The sequence below is a fragment of the Natrix helvetica genome, assembly GCF_964273705.1.
Source record: "Natrix helvetica genome assembly, chromosome: 3".
Classification (NCBI taxonomy): domain Eukaryota; kingdom Metazoa; phylum Chordata; class Lepidosauria; order Squamata; family Natricidae; genus Natrix; species Natrix helvetica.
Genome location: NC_138549.1, coordinates 79,490,285 through 79,512,891, shown reverse-complemented (window position 1 = coordinate 79,512,891; position 22,607 = coordinate 79,490,285). Strand labels below are relative to the sequence as shown.

General features: G+C 41.1%; 1 protein-coding gene across 6 annotated transcripts in view; it reads left to right on the top strand.

Annotated features, from left to right (window-relative positions):
• The first annotated feature begins 9,773 nt into the window (after positions 1 to 9,773).
• NTNG1 (netrin G1) overlaps positions 9,774 to 22,607 on the top strand; it is a 292,209-nt gene continuing 279,375 nt past the window's right edge. For 2 of the 6 annotated variants that reach the window (XM_081949289.1, XM_081949291.1), the window contains exons 1-2: positions 9,774 to 10,345; positions 17,333 to 18,036. In XM_081949289.1, coding sequence (XP_081805415.1) covers positions 17,791 to 18,036 — 246 coding nt within the window. In that variant the 5' untranslated portion in view covers positions 9,774 to 10,345; positions 17,333 to 17,790. The remainder of the gene's footprint in view (positions 10,346 to 17,332; positions 18,037 to 22,607) is intronic. The other 4 variants (XM_081949292.1, XM_081949290.1, XM_081949293.1 and 1 more) reach the window with 3 other exon arrangements.

Below are 22,607 nucleotides of genomic sequence, written 5' to 3'. Positions count from 1 at the left end.
AAGGCGGGGAATGGGACCACGTGTGCAGGAGGGAGGCTGAGGCTAGAGGAGCCTCCTGCACCTCCCTCCTGCACATATGGTCTCATTCCCCAAGGCTCCTCAGAGCTTTTTCCCTTTTCCCTTTTTTTTTCTTTTCATGATGAGAGTGGTGAGGCTCTGCCTCCCCTGCCTCCCCTGACCACATGTCCCTGCTGGTGATGGGTGCTGCATATAATATATTGCTAATTGGGATTAAAAAGATTGAACGGTAAAGACAAATTTGCAATGTAAGAGGAGGAAATGCTAAAGAGAAATGTACAGTATTGAGGCAAATAAGGAATATAAGGAAAGGTAGAAAAACAGTTGTGTCGTGTATCTCTACAACTCCGAAAAAATGGAAAGGGTGTAATAAAATTGAATGAAGGTAATTTGAATAATACATGGAAAAACATTGCTGAATACATTCAGGAAAGTGAAGGCTTACGTTGATAAAAGAAAAAAAAACTAAAATACATGTTACAGTCTATGAATTAGTGTCGTCTAGGTTATGAGTAGAATATCCATAGATACTTACAGCTGGTAAATGGTGATAATAAAAGAAACAGATGAGTATGGGGACAAATTGTGCAACATTCTGGATAAATACAATTCCAGAGAAAATAATATCTAATAGTTGATATGAATAGTTGACTGGGAATGAGACAAGAAAATACAAAAAAGGGATCCATCATTTAGAGACCTAAAAATGAACAAAAATGGTGATTGCTGGGTGTGTATTTCCTTAGAGAAAAAGACAATTTCGATTACATTGTTTAAACATAATTTTAATTTATGCTTGATTGTTTTATTTATGTGTTAATGCACAGTGTGATGATTAGCATCTTAAAACATTATTTATTTGAATGTTTCTGATTAAATATTGAGACAATTCATGAAAAATGTAAGAATGAGGAAAGGTTATAAAGAGACCATTTTTGGAGGGAACAGAATAGATCTTGGGGGAAATGGACATGAAAGGATAGAAAAAATAAGAACAGAATGAAAATAATTTTTCAGAGTGCTGTTGTGGTTTTATATCAAAGAATGGAACAATTGTCCAAGAAGAAAAGATTGAAAAGAAAGCTGCAAATACTGTGAAAACATTGGGAAATTGTAAAGCTGCAGAGGCAGATCACATAACTCATGAACTATTAAAATATGGAAGTGGTTTGCTTATGGAAATGCTATAGAAATTATTTAACACATATCAAGACCGCATCGGTGTCTTATCATTGGAAGGAAGCCATTTTTGTTCCCCTCTACAGACAGAAGGATAACCAGAATAAAAGCAAAAAAATGTTACTGGGAAGGATATGGAAGAATTTTGATTGAAAGTATATTTTTGATTGAAAATATTAATTTGCAAATATTCACTTAGCCTTTCATTGCATCCTACGAGTGTATGGAAACTGATAGTGAGCAGAATTTGAGAATGACAATATAGCCTTGTGCTGGATAGAGAATGTGTGGTGTGGGTTTTTGTTGTTTTTTTGTTTGCTCTTCGGAGATCATTGAGAAATGTTTTGATGGTGTTTCTTAAGGAAATTGCAAGATAAAGTGAATAAGCTTCAAATATGGAGTATTTTGTGTGAATATGGAATTGAAGGTATTTATAAATGTATAAGAAATAACTTGCACTGGTATTAAAACCATGCTGCTTGGGGATATAAGTGCATGTACACTTTTGTATACAGATTGTGCTGGATTGTTAGCTGAAAAGCTGAACAATTTTCAAGAGACGTTGGGTTGCAAAGAAAGGCTAAAATTATGAACAAATTGCAAAAAAAAATATAACTCAACCATTAAATAACTTTGGATACTTTGGTAGAATGTTTAGTAAAAATGGGAACATGTGAATGCCAATAGAAGGGTAATAAGTAATATGTGGTCCGTTGCAAACAATGAATACTTGTTGAGCCAAACAAAAATACCCATGTACTAAACATGCTTCTTTTCTATATGGAAGTCAAAATTAGGTTTGTAAGAGAAACATATAAACTGAAGCCAGTGGGAGTGGGGTATGTATGTGAGGTATGAGAAAAGTATTATTATTATTATTATTATTATTATTATTATTATTATTATTATTATTATTATTATTATTATTATTATTTAGCGTTTATATACCGCCCCCTCTCCCGAAAGGGACTCGGGGCGGTGTACAGTCCGTATCAAAATACAACAGATTAAAACATAGAAATAACTACATAAATACATGTATGAGAGGAGGATAAAATATGCCAAACTGTACAGCTAAATAAATAAATCGATACAAAAGTTTAAAATATCAGGTTCAATTTAAAACACTATCCCTCTAAAAACCAGTAAGAATGTGTATGCCAGGAGGTAGACGTTATAAATTATGCCAAACCAGCCAGTCGGAACAGGTGTGTCTTCAGTTTCTGTCGGAAGGAGCGGAGGTCAGTAGTGGTTCTAATGTCGGGGGGGAGGTCATTCCAGAGGGTTGGGCCCATCACAGAGAAGGCCCTACTCCTCGGTGTCGCCCGTTGGCATTGCCTCGTGGACGGCACCAGGAGAAGGCCCTCTCTGTGAGAGCGGATTGGCCGCAGGGATGTATGTGGGAGGATGTGATCCCGCAGGTAACTAGGCCCTATGCCATGGAGCGCTTTAAAGATGGTGATCAGAACCTTGAAACGCACCCGAAAGACCAGTGCAGCTCGCGCAGGAGAGGTGTTACGTGGGAGTACCTAGTACTCCCCATGACTACCCGCGCGGCCGCGTTCTGGACTAGCTGCAGTCTTCGGGCGCGTCCCAAGGGAAGCCCCATGTAGAGAGCGTTACAGTAGTCCAGGCGAGACGTCACCAGTGCATGAGTGACTGTGCGTAGGGCATCACGGTCCAGAAGGGGGCGCAATTGCCGCACCAGGCGAACCTGGTGGAACGCCCCCCTTGCCACGGCTGCCACATGATCATCCATTGACAGCCGGGCATCTAGGAGGATGCCCAAATTGCGCGCCCGTTCCACAGGGGGCAATTGTTCGCCCCCTATGGCCAGTGATGGAATCAGCTGGCTGAACCGAGGTGCCGGTAGCCACAGCCACTCAGTCTTGGAGGGGTTGAGTTTGAGTCTGTTGTCCCCCATCCAGACCCCGATGGCTTCCAAACACCGGGACATCACTTCGACAGCCTCGTTGGGGTGGCTTGGGGTTGAGATGTACAACTGAGTATCATCAGCGTACAGATGGTACTCAACCCCAAAACCACGGATGATCTCACCCAGCGGCTTCACATATGCGTTGAACAAAAGGGGCGAGAGGACCGACCCCTGCGGCACCCCACAAGAGAGTGGCCTCGGGGTCGACCTCTGCCCCCCAGTCAACACATATTGCATCCGGCCGGAGAGGTAGGAGCCGAACCACCGTAAAACGGTGCCTCCGACTCCCATCCCCTCCAGCCGGCGCAGTAGGATACCATGGTCGATGGTATCAAAAGCCGCTGAGAGGTCTAATAGGACCAGGATAGAGGAGCAACCTCTATCTCTGGCCCTCCAGAGATCATCCACCAACGCGACCAAGGCTGTCTCGGTGCTGTGCCCGAGTAATACAACAGGGGTGTCAAACACAAGGCCCCTGGGCCAGATCTGCCCCGAGTGTGGTCAGATCTAGCCTGCGAGGCCATCCTGGAAAATGTAAGGGGCAGCCCATGTCACATTGGCCCCATCTACCCAACAGGAAGATGAAACATTGGGCCAGTGTGGCTTCAGCCCAGTCTACCCAGTTCAAAGAGGAAACATGCTAGCAGTTTGGGGAGTGGCATCAAGCTGGCCATGCCCACGCAGTTGGCCACACCCACTCGGCCCCCTGAAGTCAACCACAGCCCTGATGCAGCCCTCAATGAAATTGTGTTTGACACCCCTGTAATACAAGAATAAACGAATACATTGCCTTCAATATGCACAGAATGTAAGTAGTAGGCAATAAATATGCTGAAATGGTTGGCTCATATAGGCACAATGAATAACGATTGAACCATGAAACAAATTTATAAAGAAAAAATTTAGGAAGAAGAACCAAGAAAGCTGTGGTTGGATAGAATTAAAGAGATCCTTTAAAAGAGAAAGATGAGCAGTTTAATGAACAAAGGACAATATATAAAACTGTATGGACATGGTGGAAGACACAATGGTTTGCAAGTGTAGAAAGATTTGGAGATGTAGATATGTACCATGTTTCTGCAAAAATAAGACATGCCCCAATAATAAGCCCAATCAGGCTTTTCAGGGCATGTGCTAAAATTAGCCCCCACCCCACCCCCTGAAAATAAGACCCTCCCAACTACTTAAGCACATGCGCAACCGGTCCCCACCATTTCCACTGGTTGCTTTACATGCCAACAACTGAGGTGAAGAGGTGAGACCCGAGGGGGGAAGGGGGGACATGCCCCATGCACCACACATGCCCTTACTGTACCTACTGGTACAGCTGGCTGGGCAAAAAGAGCAGCAGGCCAACAACGAGTCTTGTAGCCCATTCCCTGCCATGCAAAAAGGGCCCACTGCAAAAAGAGCAGCAGGCCAGCAACAAGCCTTGTGCCCTGTTCCTTCCCACGCAAAAAGAACACCTTCCACCCTGCCCTAATGGTAATGGCAGCCTGGCTGTTTCCTTTTCCTGCCATCCCTTTAGCAAGGGATGCCAGTGGGGCGGTGGGAGAAGAAAGGCACACAACTTACCTTTCCAGCTCCATCATGTTCCTCGCCATTGTGTCCAGGGAAGCACCTGGTAAAAAAAACCTTCTCGCAAGTTCAAGAAGTTTGATTGAACTCGCAACGGTATTTTTTTTAACCAGGCGCTTCCCTGGACACAATGGCGAGGAACTCAACAGAGCTGGAAAGGTAAGATGCACACCTCGCTTCTCCCCCCACCCGCCACCCCTCGCTAAAGGGACAGCAGGGAAGGGAAGCAGCTAGGCTGCCTTTATCATTGGGGTGGGGTGGGAGGGGGTGGGCTGTGAGGCGTGCATCTTACCGGAGACTGGCAGCGCGTTCCTCGCCATTGTGCCCAGGGAAGCACCTGGTAAAAAAAAAACCTTCTCGTGATTTCAAGAAGTTTGAACTCGCGAGAAAGTTTTTTTTTACGTGTTTCCCTGGACACAATGGCAAGGAATGCAGCTGGAAAGGTAAGGTGTACCCCTCGCTTCTCACCCTTACATTTTTAATTTCTTGGGTATGCTATTTCTTGCTCCTTGTCTAAGTTGCACTGCTTATCCAAAATTGAATAGCACTATGGCATTGATGGGTATGTGTGTACTGTACATAAGAGTTTTAGTCTGAACAACCAATATCAAGAAAAGTTTTATTGGCTAGGAAGAACAGAAAAAAATATGTTCATTTTTAGTTTCGGGTAAGACCTGTAAAGCACATGATAATATAATGGAAACTGTAAACATAGCAAAGACAGGATTGTCAGGCAAGCAAGGAGCTAATAAAATAGTAATCAAATATATAATCTAAATTCAGCAAAACAAATAGCCAAGAAACATTTGTGCTACAGAACTATGGAAATTACCACTGCAACAGAAAATTGAGATTAACACAGCAGGATCCATATATAAAACCTGGCATATATTAAGAGTACGAAGCTGAGGAATTTATATTGATGGACAATTGCCAAACACATTAACAGAGCTGGTAAATTGGAAGTATCAATTTTTAAGACTGTCAAAGACAGACATCTATAATAAGTAAGGTAAGAGGAAGTCTGCCGTGTTACTCTACGGCAGGGGTGTCCAAACTTGGGAACTTTAAGACTTGTGGACTTCAACTCCCAGAATTCCCCAGCCAGCCATGCTGGCTGGGGAATTCTGGGAGTTGAAGTCCACAAGTCTTAAAGTTCCCAAGTTTGGATACCCCTGCTCTACGGTATTAAAAACAAGCGGGATAAAATTATTCATTGATACATAAGTACTGTACATGCTTATTTTCTCAAGACATCATGGAAGAAAATTCACATCTCCACCCCGGGAGACTTGACCAATGAGATTGAGAACCCAGACCTGTGATGGCGAATCTATGGCATGTGTGGCACAGGTGGCATGGAGAGCCCTCTTTGTGGGCATGCCAGCTGTCGCCCCAGCACAGCTTCATTGCGCATGCATGTGCGCCTCCTGCCAGCCAGCTGATGTTCAAATCTCTGCTGCTCATGCGCGGAGGCAGGGTTCATGCAAGGGACACGGGTGCATATGCAGGGGTGCTTGCATTGCATTTTGGGGGCTCATGTAGCACCCCCATGCCCCGTCTTGGCTTCCAGGTTGGTGCAAAGGCATTCTGCACCAACATGGAAGCCAAAGCAGGGTACGGGGGCACCGCCAAGGCCCCCCTTGCCCCGTTTTGTGCCTGGAAAGCGTCCTGCACCAACCTGGAAGCCAAAATTGGGTGAGGAGGGGTGGGGCACATATGCGGCATGTGACAACAAAAAGGTTAGCCATCACTGACCTAGACAAATAGAAGATACAAAAATATATCTAGGAAAGAGAAGAAGACAATGGCTAGCAGTAAAACGGATGGACTCAGTTCCAGGGGCAACTAAATGCACTGTTGAGAGATCTGAAAGACCTGGAGATAGATAGATAGATAGATAGATAGATAGATAGATAGATAGATAGATAGATAGATAGATAGATAGATAGATAGATAGATAGATAGATAGGAGAGGGAGAGGGAGAGAGAGAGAGCACCATGAAGAAAAAAAACTTGATGGCATATAATTAACAATCAGGAAAAAAATCCTTCTAGTAATCTTTTTTTTTAAAAAAAACCTCCCTGGTACTTTTTTCTCATCATAAACCTTTCTCCCTAATCCAGGAAGAGATCAATTATTTAAAATAAAATGCTGTCTGGAATTTGAACTGGTCAATTGTCTCTTCCATTTTTTTTTTCATTTTCAATTATAGAGTCCCAGTCTGAGATTCAAATAATCCATGGAGAACACCTGATTTTTGTGCATCCCAAAAACTGCCACCATTCTTGTTAGCATACCTATTTCGATCAGTATAGCTTTTGTGAAAAACAACACATTATTTCAATTGAGAAATTTGTTATTTATATTCATATATCTTATTAGCTGGTGATTTTACTTGCAGGGTGATAAGTACAACTAGAATTTGCCTCTCTGTCTCTCTCTCCCTCCCTCCCTCCCTCCCTCCCTCCCTCCGTATTTGGGAAGAGAACAGCACTAAGGAGAGGATTTTTCTGGATTTTTAAATGTTCAAATGAAATTTCATTCTGCCGTGTGGATTATTGTGAGATATCAATAATTTTGCTAACATGTGATAGTTGTAATATAGTGATTATATTCATGGTGTACTGAAATTAAAACGTCCTCCCTTCCTCTCTCCCTTCTTCGCACCTTGACTTTCTCCTTGCCTAAATTAGATAACAATTTACTCTCTTGAATAATTTTCTTTATGTCCCACTAAGTCTGGGAAAATACTTAGCAACTTGTCAGCTGGGCAATTGTGGGAGTCCAACCAAAGGTTATGAAGTCCAGCCAATGGTTAAGGAAGTCTGCCCCAACTCTTCCAGGAGCATCTGATTTTTCCACATGCTTAGTGCAATACTTGACATTTAAACTCAAGCACTATTAAAAATACATATGTAGTTCGGCTGTGAATATTGGTAAATGGCTACTTAAGATTCACAGCAGTAAAAAACAGCCTGGCTCCACTTCACTGACAATTCCATATTGTGTGGCCTCATCAAGTTCAGAACAAATTGTGACGTGTGCAGGGAAATAAAGCAAGAGCCATAAGAAGGCTGTAAGATTTGGATGTAGAAATCACTGAGAAATTGCTCTGAATTTAGGCCGGTTGAAGAGACCAAAATAAATAATAAATAAAGTTCAGATAACTGTATTTGTGATATTCTTCTGCCATAAAGGAAATTTTTATTTTGTTTGTGAACTGTAATTGGTTTGTAGTAATATTTTTTTTAAATGATCATTACATACATTACCTTATTTAATCTATATTTTATGGGATTATTTTGCAGTTTATTGTAGTATAATGTTTTTATAATTCCATTATCGTTAGTTGTGTTGAGCATCACCAAATGATATGCCAAAGTACACAAACCAGAAGCAATGAATTAGCTTCTAACCAGAATCAAACGTTTTTGTTGAGTTTGACTATAGGCTGAACATGAATATGTAAAATCAGTAGGATTTAAACACGCTTCACTTTATCTGAAATATACAGTTCAGTTTAATATCAATACTAAGGTTTGCTCACCGGATAGTAGTGCTACAGAAACAATAAGAGTTCATATCAAATTAATAAAACAAGTCCCAAAAATCTCAGAGAATTCATTTTATTAAATAAGTCTCTGAACTGGGGAACCTTTACAGATTCGTTGCTTTCCAGATTGATCAAGCTGTAACCAGCGAATTTCAGCTGCCCAACATTTTCACATGCCTTGAAAATATACAGTACGCACATTTCTACCCCGGAAAAATCATTGAGACTTTAAAAATGCTTAACTTTAAGAGTGTTGTGGAAAGATGATTTTGCTGGCTATTCATTCCACCAGATTAAAAGAAAAAGCGAAGCCTCGAGACTATATAAAGCAGGCTGTTGCCTAGGAAAACTCCTCATTCGATTTCAAACCAATCAGAAATGAATTAAGAAAAGTAATAAGCACATGTGACACGATCCGTAGTGAATGGTACACCAGGGGCTTAGACGTGAGAGCGGTGATCTACCCCTTTCCAGATCGCCGCTTCTTGCCTTCGTCTGGCTTTGGGCCGGGGTGGTGGTGGGGGGGGGGTGCGTGGGGAGGTTGTTGTAGCACGCACAGTACAACTCGCAGGCAACAGTGTCAAAAGATTTCAATTCGTTGGCCGAACGTTATAAAAAAAAGGGAAAGCAAAACTTTGACCGGTGTTTTAAAAATCGGTCTTTTCGTTGGCTATACAGAAGGTCCAAGAAAAAAGGAGGACTTTGTAGCTGGGTGACCTAAGAAGCTTTAGACAGGTTTCCTTTGCAGGACTGGAGGTCAAACGTAGGGGTTGCTAAGACGATCGCCTACACGGCCAAGCAGGCGATCGGAGACGGCTAAGTGGAGCGTCAGGAATGGGGATGGGAGGACGGAGCTACCTCGCGCAGGAGCCTCTCGGCTTTAGGACCGCTCGGAGCGCTCCCGCTCCTGAGGTAGTATAAGCTTTGCAATCTCTTCTACTCTACTGGCAGTTTGCAGAAGATCGCTTTTAAGTGAAACGGCAGGGCCGCCCCTCCCGCGCTTGCCTCTCTCTTTCTCTCCCTCCCTCCCTCCCCTCCCTCCCACCACTCCCCAATTAATTTCCTGTGCTTAAGTTTGCGAGCTCCTCTTAGCCACGGCGAGAGCGAGGGAGCGCGGCGAAGCTCCTGCCGCCGCGGTCTGTCGGGAAGATCGGCCACCCAGAAGAAGGGGAGGCTCGGCGCCGACGGGGTGCATGCCTCTTTCCTCCTCCTCCCCCCCACTGATGGGACTTTTCTAACCGGAGCTCCGCCACGTTCCCGGGAAGCCCCTTCGATCCTGCCCGGCAAACAAACAAACAACCCCCCCCCAAAAAAAACCATCAAAAAAGGAACTCCGCGGCTTCCAGGCTAACCGCGGGGATTTGGGTGCCTCCCGCGCTTCTTCCACCGTCGGCGATCGGAAATAAAATGAACGCTGGGGGGATCCCTCAGCCCCAGGAGCAGCAGCCGCGGGAGCAGCCGCGCCACCCGGAGCTGCTGCGGCAGGCAGGCAACCAGCGACCGCACCGCGCCTCCCCGTCAAAAGTTTGATGCCAAGAAGTGAACCGGGCACAAGGAAGGGCGAAGGCGGGGCTGGAGCGGGACGGCTAGTGGAGGCTACCTAGACCTCTTCTTTCCTTCCTCCCCCTCCCCCGGTCCTCATCTCTCCCCCCCCCTTGCGCCGCCCTAGTCTTCACTCTGGTCCGATCCCTGCCTTGTCCGCCGTTCGGGGAGGACTCCCGCCCCGTCGCCGGCCCAACCGGGCTGATCTCCAAAGGGGCAGCGCCAGAGGAGTGGCTAAATCCAGGGGGCGCGCGAAAGAAGCGCGGCTCGTCCGCTCGCCGGGTGGTTCCAGCTGGGCTTCGGGCTTTGCTTAGCCACTCGCCCGCGGAAGTCTCTTTCGCCTCGGGGCTGCAACTTTTGTTGCCTAAAAGCGGGTGCGACAAGAAGGAAAAGGGGCGGCAGAACCAGCCGCCTACATCGCCGTTGCTGGAGGGTAGGAAGCCGGATAAAAGCCAGCGCTGCCATCCAGGGTCCGGAGCAAAGGCGGCGGTTGGCTTCCGTGGCTTCGACAAAACGCAACGATCGGCCAGAGACGGTGAGTAAACCCAGCTGATTTCCCCCGGCTTTTCTCTCTCGGCCCTCCCTCCGGGTGCGTTAGCCGTGAGGTTCTTGAAAGGGGCGGACGGTAAACTTTCCGAGAGGGGCCTTCGCACCTGACACTCTTCCCAGATTCCAGGGATGGGATCGGAAGAGTTCGGAAGCTGCCCTGGGAAACTTGACTGCCTTACTAACGAAACTCCGCTGGAGCCCTTTTTGATCCCTGCCTAGGACAGGATGGAGTGAACCCGCCCCAGAGGGTTGGAAGGAAGGTGGATAAGGTGATCGGGCGGTGGCATTAAATGCAGGACTGGAGCTTCTGAGATCCGCTAAAAATTCAAATCGAGAAGAGCGAAAGAGAGTCTCCCGGCTTGGGTTAGCTTATACACTATATTCACACTATATTCATTCATTTATTCATCCATCCATCCACCCATCCTTTGGAATGTTGACTCCCTTCACAATTGATGCCCTGTATAGACTCCTTGCCTGTTATAGGGATCGCTCTTTTGCAAACAGAGTGATAGCACAATTAATGCAATTTTGTTGCATCTTTCTCCTCCTCCTCCTCCCCCTTCGCAATAACCAATTAAGAGATTTTAGAAGAGAAAGGGGAGATAAAACTTAGATACAAATAGAAACTGCGCCCTCTAGCGTTCATTTGGAAGTCTTCCACAGGGAAGGCACTCCGATTGGTACTTAGGCAAAAAAAAGGCGGAAGAAAAAAGCTGCCAGCGGGGATTTCAAAGCCTTTGTTCCTAGAAAGAGGCGTTTGGCCCTTTTTATATCCCAAATATGTGGAATGGTACACAACTGGCATCTTTCCCTTCCAAGCAATGAAGGTATAAGCTGGCTTACAGACAGTGCACCACCTTCATCTGTGGCCATGGATTCCTGAACTGTATAATCACTGCATTTAAAGAAGACTGAAGGCTCACTTTTATCAGGGATTTTTTTTAAAAAAAATGACAATTTTAAACTAAAAAAAGTTACAGAATATATGACAGGCAACAAGGAATGAAAAGAAGGCCTTTGAATAGAATGGCCGGTAGCTGAGATGATATTGAACAGAAGTATGTCATGCTTCTGAATCTGAATATTTTTTCCTGTTTTGGTGTCTGCAAATAAAGCCTTTTTTTCCTGAAAGAGCAAAGAAAAATAGGATACAAATACAGCAGCAAAATACTGGAGGAGATTGTGTTATCTCAGTCCTTAATTCAGATCTAAAATATCAATCTGATTTAATAAAGAGGAAATGTATCCAGCCCTTCAAAAACACCAGATGATGGAAAGGAGTATTCAACAGCTCTAATGCTTAACATTCGTGATGCTTAATGCAAGCAGTTGACAATTAAGAATTATATTAGCCTTTCTTTTTTCCTGGTATTTCTGTTTACCAAATACATTTCTTTCAAAAGCAGAATAAAATGTGGATATTATTAGCAGCAAATCTGTTCTTTTGACTTTGTCGAATGCAGTTGACTCAAAATGCTTTTTACTGTTCCACCAGAAATAAGTGTTATTTATATCATTGGAGAAATACTAAATATTTAATATTAATAAAGAAGAAAGATTAAACAAGCCCACAATGGAAGAAGAGTTTTAGGGCAACTTAAAAACTCCCTGCCTTAGAAAGTTGGCACAGTAAATGACACCATTTTGAAAGAGTTTGGGTCCTGCCTGAAAAATATGTCAGCAATAAACCCTTTGCAGTTTAATAGATGGACATTCATTCTGTGGCTGTGATCACAAGTAAATCATAACCAGAAATGCTGTTTCAAGACCGACATGCAGAATTTTTATTTGCAAAATAGGGACTTCTCAGCTCTTTGATACTCAATTCTTTGCATACCATTAACTGCTTAAAATTTGGCTGGAAAACACCCAAGAATGATACAGGAAGTTATCCAATACAGAAGGTTACCTACCCTGGCTGATTTACCATTGTGACATAAGAATGCTGGTGGACTTGTAATTGCAGGTGTTTTCCATCTGTATTTGAGGGGTAATTTCATTATATGTCATTGAAAATATGACATTTCTAAAGAAAGGACCTGTGGTTAAAAGAGGAGGGGTGATTTGTGAAGAGATAGGGGATACCACATTCCCTGTTCCTGAAACTTAACTAAGAATACTGCCTTGAAGTGAAAACCAGTGGATTCAGCCTTCGTTCTGCTTTTTGAATATTAGTGATGTGCCACAATTGGTAGCATTTTTGTGTGGTTTCCTTTCCTTGTAATGCTGCAGGCAACAGAAAGTTGGAATTGTCTGCCATGGGATAAGTATGACTCATAGTCCTACTTTTATGATAAATCTTCCTTGCCTTTCTTCTTCTCCCTTGCTACAAGTTAGAAGTGTAAAACCTCATGGACGTTCCCAAGGAGAAGATACTGTAGGTATATTTTCCATCAGTAAAATTTGTAAAAACAACTTGGTCTTACTAGATAATTGGAAGCCCATCCCCGCCACTTACCCGAATGGATCTGACATTATTTCAAGCCTGAGGGCATGAAACACATATTCATATTGCCCCGCATTCACTTGTTCAGCAAACTAATTTAGCATTTATGAAAAGCAGTAAGTTGGCTTTAAATGCAGAAATTATAAATGTATATATGCATGTGTGTGTGTATGTGTTATATATATGTGTGTGTGTGTGTGTGTGTGTCTCTGTGTGTGTGTGTGTATGTGTATATATATATATGTATGTATGTATGTATGTATGTATGTATGTATGTATGCATGCATGCATGCATGCATGCATCCATGCAAAGAGGAGTGTCTGTCAGTGTGGGACTATAGTTATGTTCTGGATTGTGTTTATAGCATTATTACTGTTGGTCTTCAGAATTCATAGAGATGGAACATAATCCTTAAATTATAATTGACTAATTGCTGTATGGATTCCTCAAATGTTATGTGTACGTGTGTGCTTTTATTAAAATAACTATTTTGCCTAAAGGAAAGGGCTACATTCAATTTGGTTCATGGATAATAATGTTAACAAAAGCTTCAAAGGATAAGCCTATTTAGTAACAGTAGGATAGATTTCCAAATAATACATATAAAACTGTTACTTGGGGCTTTACTTTATTTTTCGAATTCAGCTCCATGTATATATATATATAGAGAGAGACAGTCCTCACCGGGGAGTTCTATTGATTAACTACCCAATCAGCTTCTTAGTGCCAGTTTCTATTATGAGACAATGATCTTTGTGTGTCTGTGGGTGTGGATCTATGTGTGAGAGAGAAACACAGAGAGAAATATGCTATTTACAGGGACCAGATTACTACAAGATGCTTCATTTGTCAGCAGTTGCTAATCAGAATGGGAAGTTGGTTGTTTTTCACAGTTAATTGCGTCTGGGATATTGTTCGGGGGTATCAGCGGGTATCTGCAGATTTATGTAAACAAGGATTCGTGTGAGACTCCTCAGAATGCCCCTAAGGGGAAGCCAGGTTGTAGAAGCACTGGTAAGGGTTAAAAACTATTTAGGGGTGATGAGCTATTAGTAATAAAGGACACTCTAGGTCTCTGTATGTCAGAACTCCATTGAATATCGTTAGCATAATTCATTCCCCACCCTACCGCTGGATTGCAGTCACCTTTTCTTCAGTCTGAGAGGCGAGATTCTAGGGATCACTTTAGTTTCATACAGCAGATTGTGTGATCACATGGTAAGCAAAGGTTATAACGCTAGAGAGGGTTTAGCAAAATAGTCTTCTGTCAGTTTTTAACACTTGTTTTAGAACTGATCAGATATGAACAGAAGAAAAAGCCTGGAACAAAATCCTACTTTATTCTTCTTTATCACAACTTGAAAGTCTGATCTTAAGAAAGCTCAAGTAGACATCTCCATCTCTCAGTCATAACTATTTGGATGGCCTTGACATAAAATTCAGTTCCACAGAAATGTATTTAGGATGGAAGTGAAAATATTCAAGTTCATTTCTACATTAAAGTGATTATTCCATCGTGCTCCTATTTAATGAAGATCTGTATCTCGTGACTTACAGTCTACAAATGCAACATGAGGCGTATTCTGCTGTTATTAAAAATTCTCATGATCCTTAGCATATGATCTTTAAGCCAATATCTTTCCCTGTGTCAATGAGAGCTCATTAATTATGAGATACTGCCGACTGCTAAGCTATGCTGCGTTAGCTCTTGCCAAACCATGACATTTTTAATACATTAATAATATGTCTGAAATGTAATGGAAAACTATTAATCACACCCTGGACAGGTGCCAGAAATTTAAGCTGTAATTGGTTGTTTCTTGTCAAGCATGCCAGTTGCATGTTCTGATGCTTGAATCACCTGCATAAAGGTTTCAACTTTTCTCTTGTCATCTTGTTGAATGTGATCAGTTCTGTGTAATTACTACAATCATGACTTTTTACTTGCTTCAACAGTAATCCATTATCTAGGGGGGGGAGTATACTCTAGAGTCTAGAACATTTGCACCAATGTTGCATTTTAGTGCAAATCTTCTGCCATTTTGCTTGTTGCTTTCATCTATTTGCATCCTGATATGAGTCTTCAATTATTTTATTGTAGGTTGTTAAAATATATGCTGCTCAGAAGTAAAGGTGTATTGGAAAGAACTGGACTTAATACCACTATAAAATAGTACAGAAATATATAACTTCTCCGGACTTCATGAGATGCTTCTCCTTGGCAGTTTGTTATTGTACAAGACAAGGAACTATTTATTTCTATTTATAAACATTAACATTAATTTAAAATGCAGGCTTTCAGTCCAAGTAGTCATTTGAAATTCTGTTTCTGAATGATCAGATAGTCGCAGATGTAAGTTGCTGATCAGTAGGTAAGATTAAAAAAATGTAAAGAAGCAAACAAAGAAATATCTTGAAGCTGAAGGAAATGACATGGTTTTTAAAAATACCTTTGAGCTCTTTAAAATCCTAAGTTTGCTAACTTAGGTAGTAGAGTGTGGCATACTTCATTCCTGAAAAGAAGATAAACTTTCTAATAGAACACTGGTTTGTGAAATGAATAGGAAACTCCATGTGTCCATAAGGCAATTATTGTAATTTGCTATGGAAACATTATTCAGCCATCTGTTGGCATTGCATCAGAACTATAGCTAGTTTCAGATGCAAGATAATGTTATAGCTGAATAAAAGGAACCTCTTTACAGATTCGCTTTGCATGCCAGATTCTCTCTGCCTGAAAGTAGGCATTTTTGGCAAGAGCTATTATGCTGCACAGGTCATCAAAATGCTGTGTTCTTTTTATACATGTGATATCATAAGTCATTTTCTTAACTCATCAGATCATCGGATCCCAAATAGGAAAAAATATTGGTTTGGGGGAAAGAGCACAACTGCTTCCAGATGTTTTCTGCCATGTGTAGGAATTTAGTAAGAAATTAGTGTGATTCCTTAAAATGTTAGTTAGGAATATAATAATATGATTGCGCACTTACTGTACTTTTCAGTGATTGTGGGGAAAGGGCTTATTACAAATAATTATTAAGCTAATACCTAGTAAATGTTGCTTTATTTTTAATACGTTAAAGTGGTTAAAAAACCAGGATGCTGGTAAAAGTATCAACTTTTACCAAATGTTTTTGTTAGAATTTGTTCTAGATTGATATAATCAAAATCTGTATATTCCAGTGATCCGTTATTTCACAAATAGTTAAGACCTTTAATATGTTTGCCATAATTTAAGTGGCATAGTTTGTAACTCAAACAAATATGCACAAATGCATTGCATACGGAGGAGAGTGGGGGGAGACCCCTGTAGACAGTTCTTTTATCACAACTTAATTAAAATCTGGTTAGAGAGGAAAGTGTTGAGGTTGGATTGAGCCTGAGGGCTGTCAAGTAGCCATGCCTTGTGTTTAAATGTCTTGCAAAGTTGACAGAGGTCAGTGCGAGAATTTCTTTGATGTGCCTTTTCTATCACTTAAATTATCACCGAGCGGTTTATGTCCCGCTCCAGTGAACATAGAGGGTAGATTGAGAAGATTGCTTTCTCCTGTGGAAATTGACACATAAAGGGACTTTAAAATAACAACAACAGCCAGTCTATATAAGAAATTATTATTATCAGCTGCAAATGAGCCAACTGTTATTTTTCTCATTAAACACAATTAAACGAAAGCAGAGCTCTTCCAGTACTAATGAGGAAAAAAAAATCCAGAGAGACAGAAGTGGGCTCATCAGATCACTTATTAAGCTAACAAAAGCTGAGATGTGTAACAGATATTTTGAGCTCTCAGAGGTCTTCTTTTGAAGAGATGAAAAGCACGCAAGTTGTTGTCAGTCCTTTGTCATTGTAATAAAAGCTTTGACACCTTTGGTAGACTGGGGATTGTATCCCGATTTGGCTATGAAATGTGTGACTGGTTTGAGTGTCAGGTTTTGACAAGATGAAAATAATGTTCTTGAGGGGTGGGTAGGTAGGTGGGTAGGTAGGTAGATTGGTAGGTAGGTAGGTAGGTAGGTAGGTGGGTGGGTTGGGTGGGTAGGTAGGTAGGTAGGTAGGTAGATAGATGATAGATGGATGGATGGATGGATGGATGGATGGATGGAAGAAAGAAAGAAAGAAAGAAAAAGATAGATAGATAGATAGATAGATAGATAGATAGATGATAGATAGATAGATAAATAGATAGATAGATAGATAGATAGATAGATAGATAGATAGATAGACAGGCAGGCAGGCAGGCAGGCAGGCAGGCAGGCAGGCAGGCAGGCAGGCAGGCAGGCAGGCAGGCAGACAGACAGATAGATAGACAGATGAAAATGAGAGTGAAACCCAACATAATTTTGGTGATGAGTGATTTAGACATTTGGTTTGTTTTAGAAAAGTTCCTCCTGTAAAGGTTACCCTGGTTTTTTTTCCAATTTACCTTGTATTGAGGAAGGCCCTCAAAATGTCAACATTTCAAATATTTTCTATTGCATTGATCCTGGAACGGTAACTCTTACTTTTATTGTTTCTAAAGGGGTTCTGGTGCCAGAAGAAAAGAATGATTGATGGCAAACAGACTGTAAACACTTATCATTTTGGCTCCATCAGCTGATTCATCTGTTTTGCTGACTGTTCCTCATGAGCTGGAAAAAAGGAGGATCGCTCGGGATTATTGACGGTACAGCTGTGGCCTGGCAACACTGCTAAATTGTTACCTGGTTTTGGACATTATCTGCATAAGTGATTAAAAGTCCTGAAACTCCTGGAAATGTAGCAAGCATCCTTCACTTGGCTTTGAATGACGTATAATATGCTTGGCTTCCACCAAAGTTTCCAAAATTAAAAACACAGTTGTTGTAACTTAAGCTCTTCTCTCCTTTGGAACAAATTTTGCAATAACGTTGCCTCTCTCCGTGTATATTTATGTATAATAAAGACTGCACTTAGTTCCATATTGGTGATTGCTGTCAAGGCACTCGAAAGGATATAGAGATGTATTTGTCAAGATTCCTCTCTCTCCATGCCCTATGGGTTACTGTGTCTTCGGTAATGCAACATTATCCTTCAGTTTGGGGACATTACGATGTGTGCAAGACACATATTTATATGGATGAAGACAAGATTTGGGATTATACAGCCTGTCAGCCTGAAGCCATAGATATGATGAAACACGTAAAAGTAAACCTGGAGCCACCTAATATAACATGTGGAAACCCACCAGAGACCTTCTGCGGAATGGTAAGGCAAAAAGTATAAATCTTATCTTTAAGCATAGAGCACAGATCTCTCAGAGAAACAGAATAATGTCTGTCTGCTGCATCAAGACCAACATATTTAGTTTAGGACTGGCTGGCATTGTTTGTCATGGGACTGAGAGGAAGCATTAGAAGCTTTTAAAGCTGAAGAGTTAAGTAGTCCTTTTAGGTTTAGTTGAATGAAGGAAAGTGGTCCTTGAGCCAATGGTTTTCTTTTATGGCTTTTTTTTTTAGGCCTCAGAACCACAGACATCCCTTAAATGACTGCATATATTAATAAGAACCCCCACAAAGGTTATTATTAAATCTTTAACTTTCGACACATTGGAAAGGAAAAAAATATTAGTTGCCCCTGTAATAATGAACTGTATATAATTAATCAACTTAATTTTTTTCTTACATTTAACTTAAATCTGTTTAGTTTGTGTCATGACCTATATAATTTTTTAAAGTTTTGATTTGGCTCAAAAGGCATTGTTGTTAGATTGGATGATAAATTTGTTTTGGTTTTTTTCCCCAGCTTTTTAAAGATTAAGCCATAAATGATTTTTGGATTTCTGTACTGTGCCAGGTAATATTTTATATTACGACAATGGCTTCTGCAGGATTTGCGTGGCTCTTAGGAAAATAATCCAGCAACCTGTAGCTATAACAGTTGGGTTTTTCAGAGCTGATTAAAATGTACCATTTTTTTTCTTAAATATATAGTATTTGATTATGTGTTCCTGCTATTTTCTTTCTAACTGCAAAGTATGAAGTGTGCTTCTCTGACATGAGCTGAATATTGCACACTGAATGGAGGATGCCTCTCTAATTCAGGTGATCCTTCTGAAAGAATAAATAGGGGGGAAAGTGACAGATTCAGTCAAAAAGCCTGTGCACTGTCCAGTATTCATATCTTGTCAAACCAAGATTGACAACTCCAGCTGAAACCAGTCCTGGAGATTTTATTTCCTCACAAAAAGTAGGCAGGTGGCACTTTTTACATGTATGCGTGCCTTTTGGCATTTGTGTTTATATAACTTGTAGAAGCTATTCCAAGGACAAGACTAAGACAGTCTCTTCCACATTCCCCATCTGTCTCTCTTTAAAATGGATAGTGTTTAAAATTGGGTGACCCTCTATAGACTCTCGCACTCAAAGCAACCAATTCTTGCACACACAAACATACAAATTCACGCATACATTTCCATTCCCTCCTTTCTGCAGGAATAGAAGAAGAAAAAAATAAACTTCAGGATGCTGATTTTGTGAGAAGGAGAATTTGCACTGGGTAGGAAAGAAAAGAGAAATCCATGAACAAAAGAAGTGAATGGCAGAAGTAGCTAGACGGGGGGGAAATCTCATTTTGACATTATAAAAAGGGTAAACATTCAGTGGCAGCAGGGGTGAGCCTCATAGCTCCAAGTTACTCATTTTGGAACACAGTTTAGTAACTAAATCCGTAGTCTTTTGTACCTCCTGCCCATTCACGGTCTGTCAACAAGTTGCAACCAGCAATTCAGATGGTCCTTTAACATCTGTCATCTTGAAGCAGATAATAATTAATTTTATAAACTATTATATAAAGACTATGTTTGTATGCTTTGTAAACTACTTCAATATTAAACCCCGGTACGTCAAAATTTTAGGACAAAGGCAGAGGAAATGGACAGAATAGGGAATGGAATTGCAAAAGTTAATGCTGTAATGATTGATTACTCATAACATGTTGTACATCAATTTTGACTCAACCTATATTCGCTCTCGTATTCTGAGAGCAGAGTAGCACACTTCTGTCAGAAGCCTCGTTGAGATGAGTAAGATTTCCGCAAGAGTGATGCTAGACATGGCACTTAGTCATTTCATTTGGAATAGGCAGCCGAACATCCTTCTGGATTGTACTCATCTCTGACCCACTATATTTAAATTATGGCATACACTTATGACATGTGAAATAAGCTTTTCTGGAGAACTGTTGGAATGTGCATTTTTGTAGAAAGGCTAGTTCTTAAGTAGAACATAATGCTTTGCAGACCTCTAGGTTAAAAAGCTATCAGCCGGTGTCAATAATACTGGTCTATAAAAAATTACAGTCTGATTCAGTATAAGGAAACTTCATCCAAACTATTTGATCTTGTGGAAAGGAATGAGATCTATTTAATTTTGGACATGTGAACTTTTTAGGAATAATTTCATACCAATAATGAAAGATTGCAGGGAACTTTCACAAGATTTTTTTAAAAATAATACAAGGTATTCCAAATCACATAAATTAAACAATTTAGATATGATAGATTGCATTTTCTTTAAAATACTCCTGGAATCCTGATGCACCCTTCGTTAGAGTCTTTGGTACCTGTAGCTTCAAAAAGCAGAACTGTATTACTCCCAAGTTGCAATCTCAGCAGGAAGAATGAATTGGGGGGGTCATTAATATAACATGTATTGAGACGGGCATCTCTTTTGAGTCTTGAGTTGCCAATTAAAATTTTGAGTGCAGTGGCTCTAAAAAGTGTGAAATGTGTGAATGGTAATCTACATTTATGATCTTGGTATATTTCGTTATGCCTGTGACAAAGAGGTTAGGGAATTCATTCAGAGAATATTGCCTGGAAAGGCAAGTACTGTAGCAAGATCCCTACTGTGTTGTCTAGTCAGCTATATTATTTAAGGAGAGAGATTTTGTGCTCAAAGTTCTCCTGAGTTTTGTATGTATTTATAAACTAGGGTGATACATACCGGCAATTTCACTGTATGAGATCATTCTTAGCCCATGACTAGATATAACTAATACTTCTATCTGCCTTTCAGGAAAACAGAAAGAATCCTAAGTTCCTGCTGTTCAAGTGTGGGCTAGTTAGACTTAAACTTCTAGGGCAGCGATGGCGAACCTTTTTTGGCTCATGTGCCATAAGGGTGGGAGTGCAGGGGGGTTGTGCATGGGCATGCCACACTCATAATGCAATGTGCGACACCCCCCCCCCCAGTGTGCATGTGCGCATGAGAGATGCTCCCCCCCATTTTTTGCATGATTTTTTCGCCTTCCCCAAGCTTCAGAGGCTTTATAGGAGCCCGAGGAAGGCAAAAACAGCCTCCCCCCCTTCCCGGAGGCCCTCCGGAGGCTTCAGGGACCTTCAGGAGGCTTCCCTGAAGCCTCTGAAGGGCAAAAAATGACACTACGAGCAAACCGGAAGAGATTTCCTTTTTAGTCTTCCAATTTTGGTGTTGCATATATGAACATTTTTGGTATTTTCTTAGATACGTCTGTTAAGTCCTCGAAGCTACGATGCCATTGACTATCATTGTCAGCCCCTGATTGGTTGAGACGCGAGCAGCCAGCTGGCGGGAGAATGCAGCCATTCTATTGGTTCAGCGTCTGACAGCTCTGGTATAAAAAGGGTTGTCAGCTGTCAAATGCTGCTGTTTTTCGGTTCGAGGTTTGCCTTACATTTTGCCTTGTTAAACCGTTAATAAAGTTGTGTTAGCTTCAACCTACCTTGCCTCAGTTTCTGCCTGCCTCATTCTCCCTACAGAGAAAGGAAAGATAATATAGAGAAGAGGTTGGCAGAGATAAAAAATAAAGTGCTACTATCTGCAAACTTCCAATGCTAACCTGTAATTCACAAAAAAACAGATATAATATAGGAAACCTTGGCTAACATAAAGTAGAGCAGCAAGGCAATTTGCAATAGTTTCATTATCCCTTTTGTTCCTGAAAAGTTCATATGGACAACTTGAAGGCACCTGCAGATGGACATATATGATTGTATGACTCTCGGAGCAGAAGTGCTGAGGGTGGCAAGCCTTCAAGTACCACTGTGGATTTCACCGCCAATCAAAACTAAATTAAGAAACAAAGCTTATAAAAAAGAAAGTAAAAGTCTTCCCGCATGTAATTTTGGCACGGTGTTATGAGCTGAACCTCCAATGTTTTCCTTAGAGATTTTCAGCACCATTAATACTGTGTGGCTTTCATTACCAGTACATTTGCATTTGCTGAGAAAAAAATGACGAAGTAAAGGACTACCTAGTATCATGATGATGTTTACTGAAATAATTAAACTATCAGATACCTTCCAACAGACTAGCTTAGAAGGCAAAATGAAAATGGGGTTTTATTTGGAAATGCCTTAATAATACATGCATGCCTTCTGCAGAACAACGAATCGATACAGGGCTGTTGTGGCAATATCAAGAACAAATCTACTTTGAGAGGCTGCTAGCTGGTATTTTTTCCCAAAGAGGAAAATAACCAATTCAGATGCTGCGCCTCCCATTTTCTTTACAAAAGCTCTTCAAAGTGTGAGCTTTAACATCTCCCACGCTAGAAAAGTACTCCCCAAATAGATTTTTATGTTTTCATGAATGAAAGTCACACGACCTCTAAGTATTGTATCAGCGTTCTATTAATGGCTGACTTTTTTTTATGAGACACTTTTCCGATATTATTTATTTGTTGGGTTTACTTAACAAGTTTGTAGGGCCACCTATCTCAACCAAGCAAGAAAAGAAAGGACATCCATGGATAAAACAGCCAGATTAAAAAGCCAGAAGGAAACACAGATTTTTTAA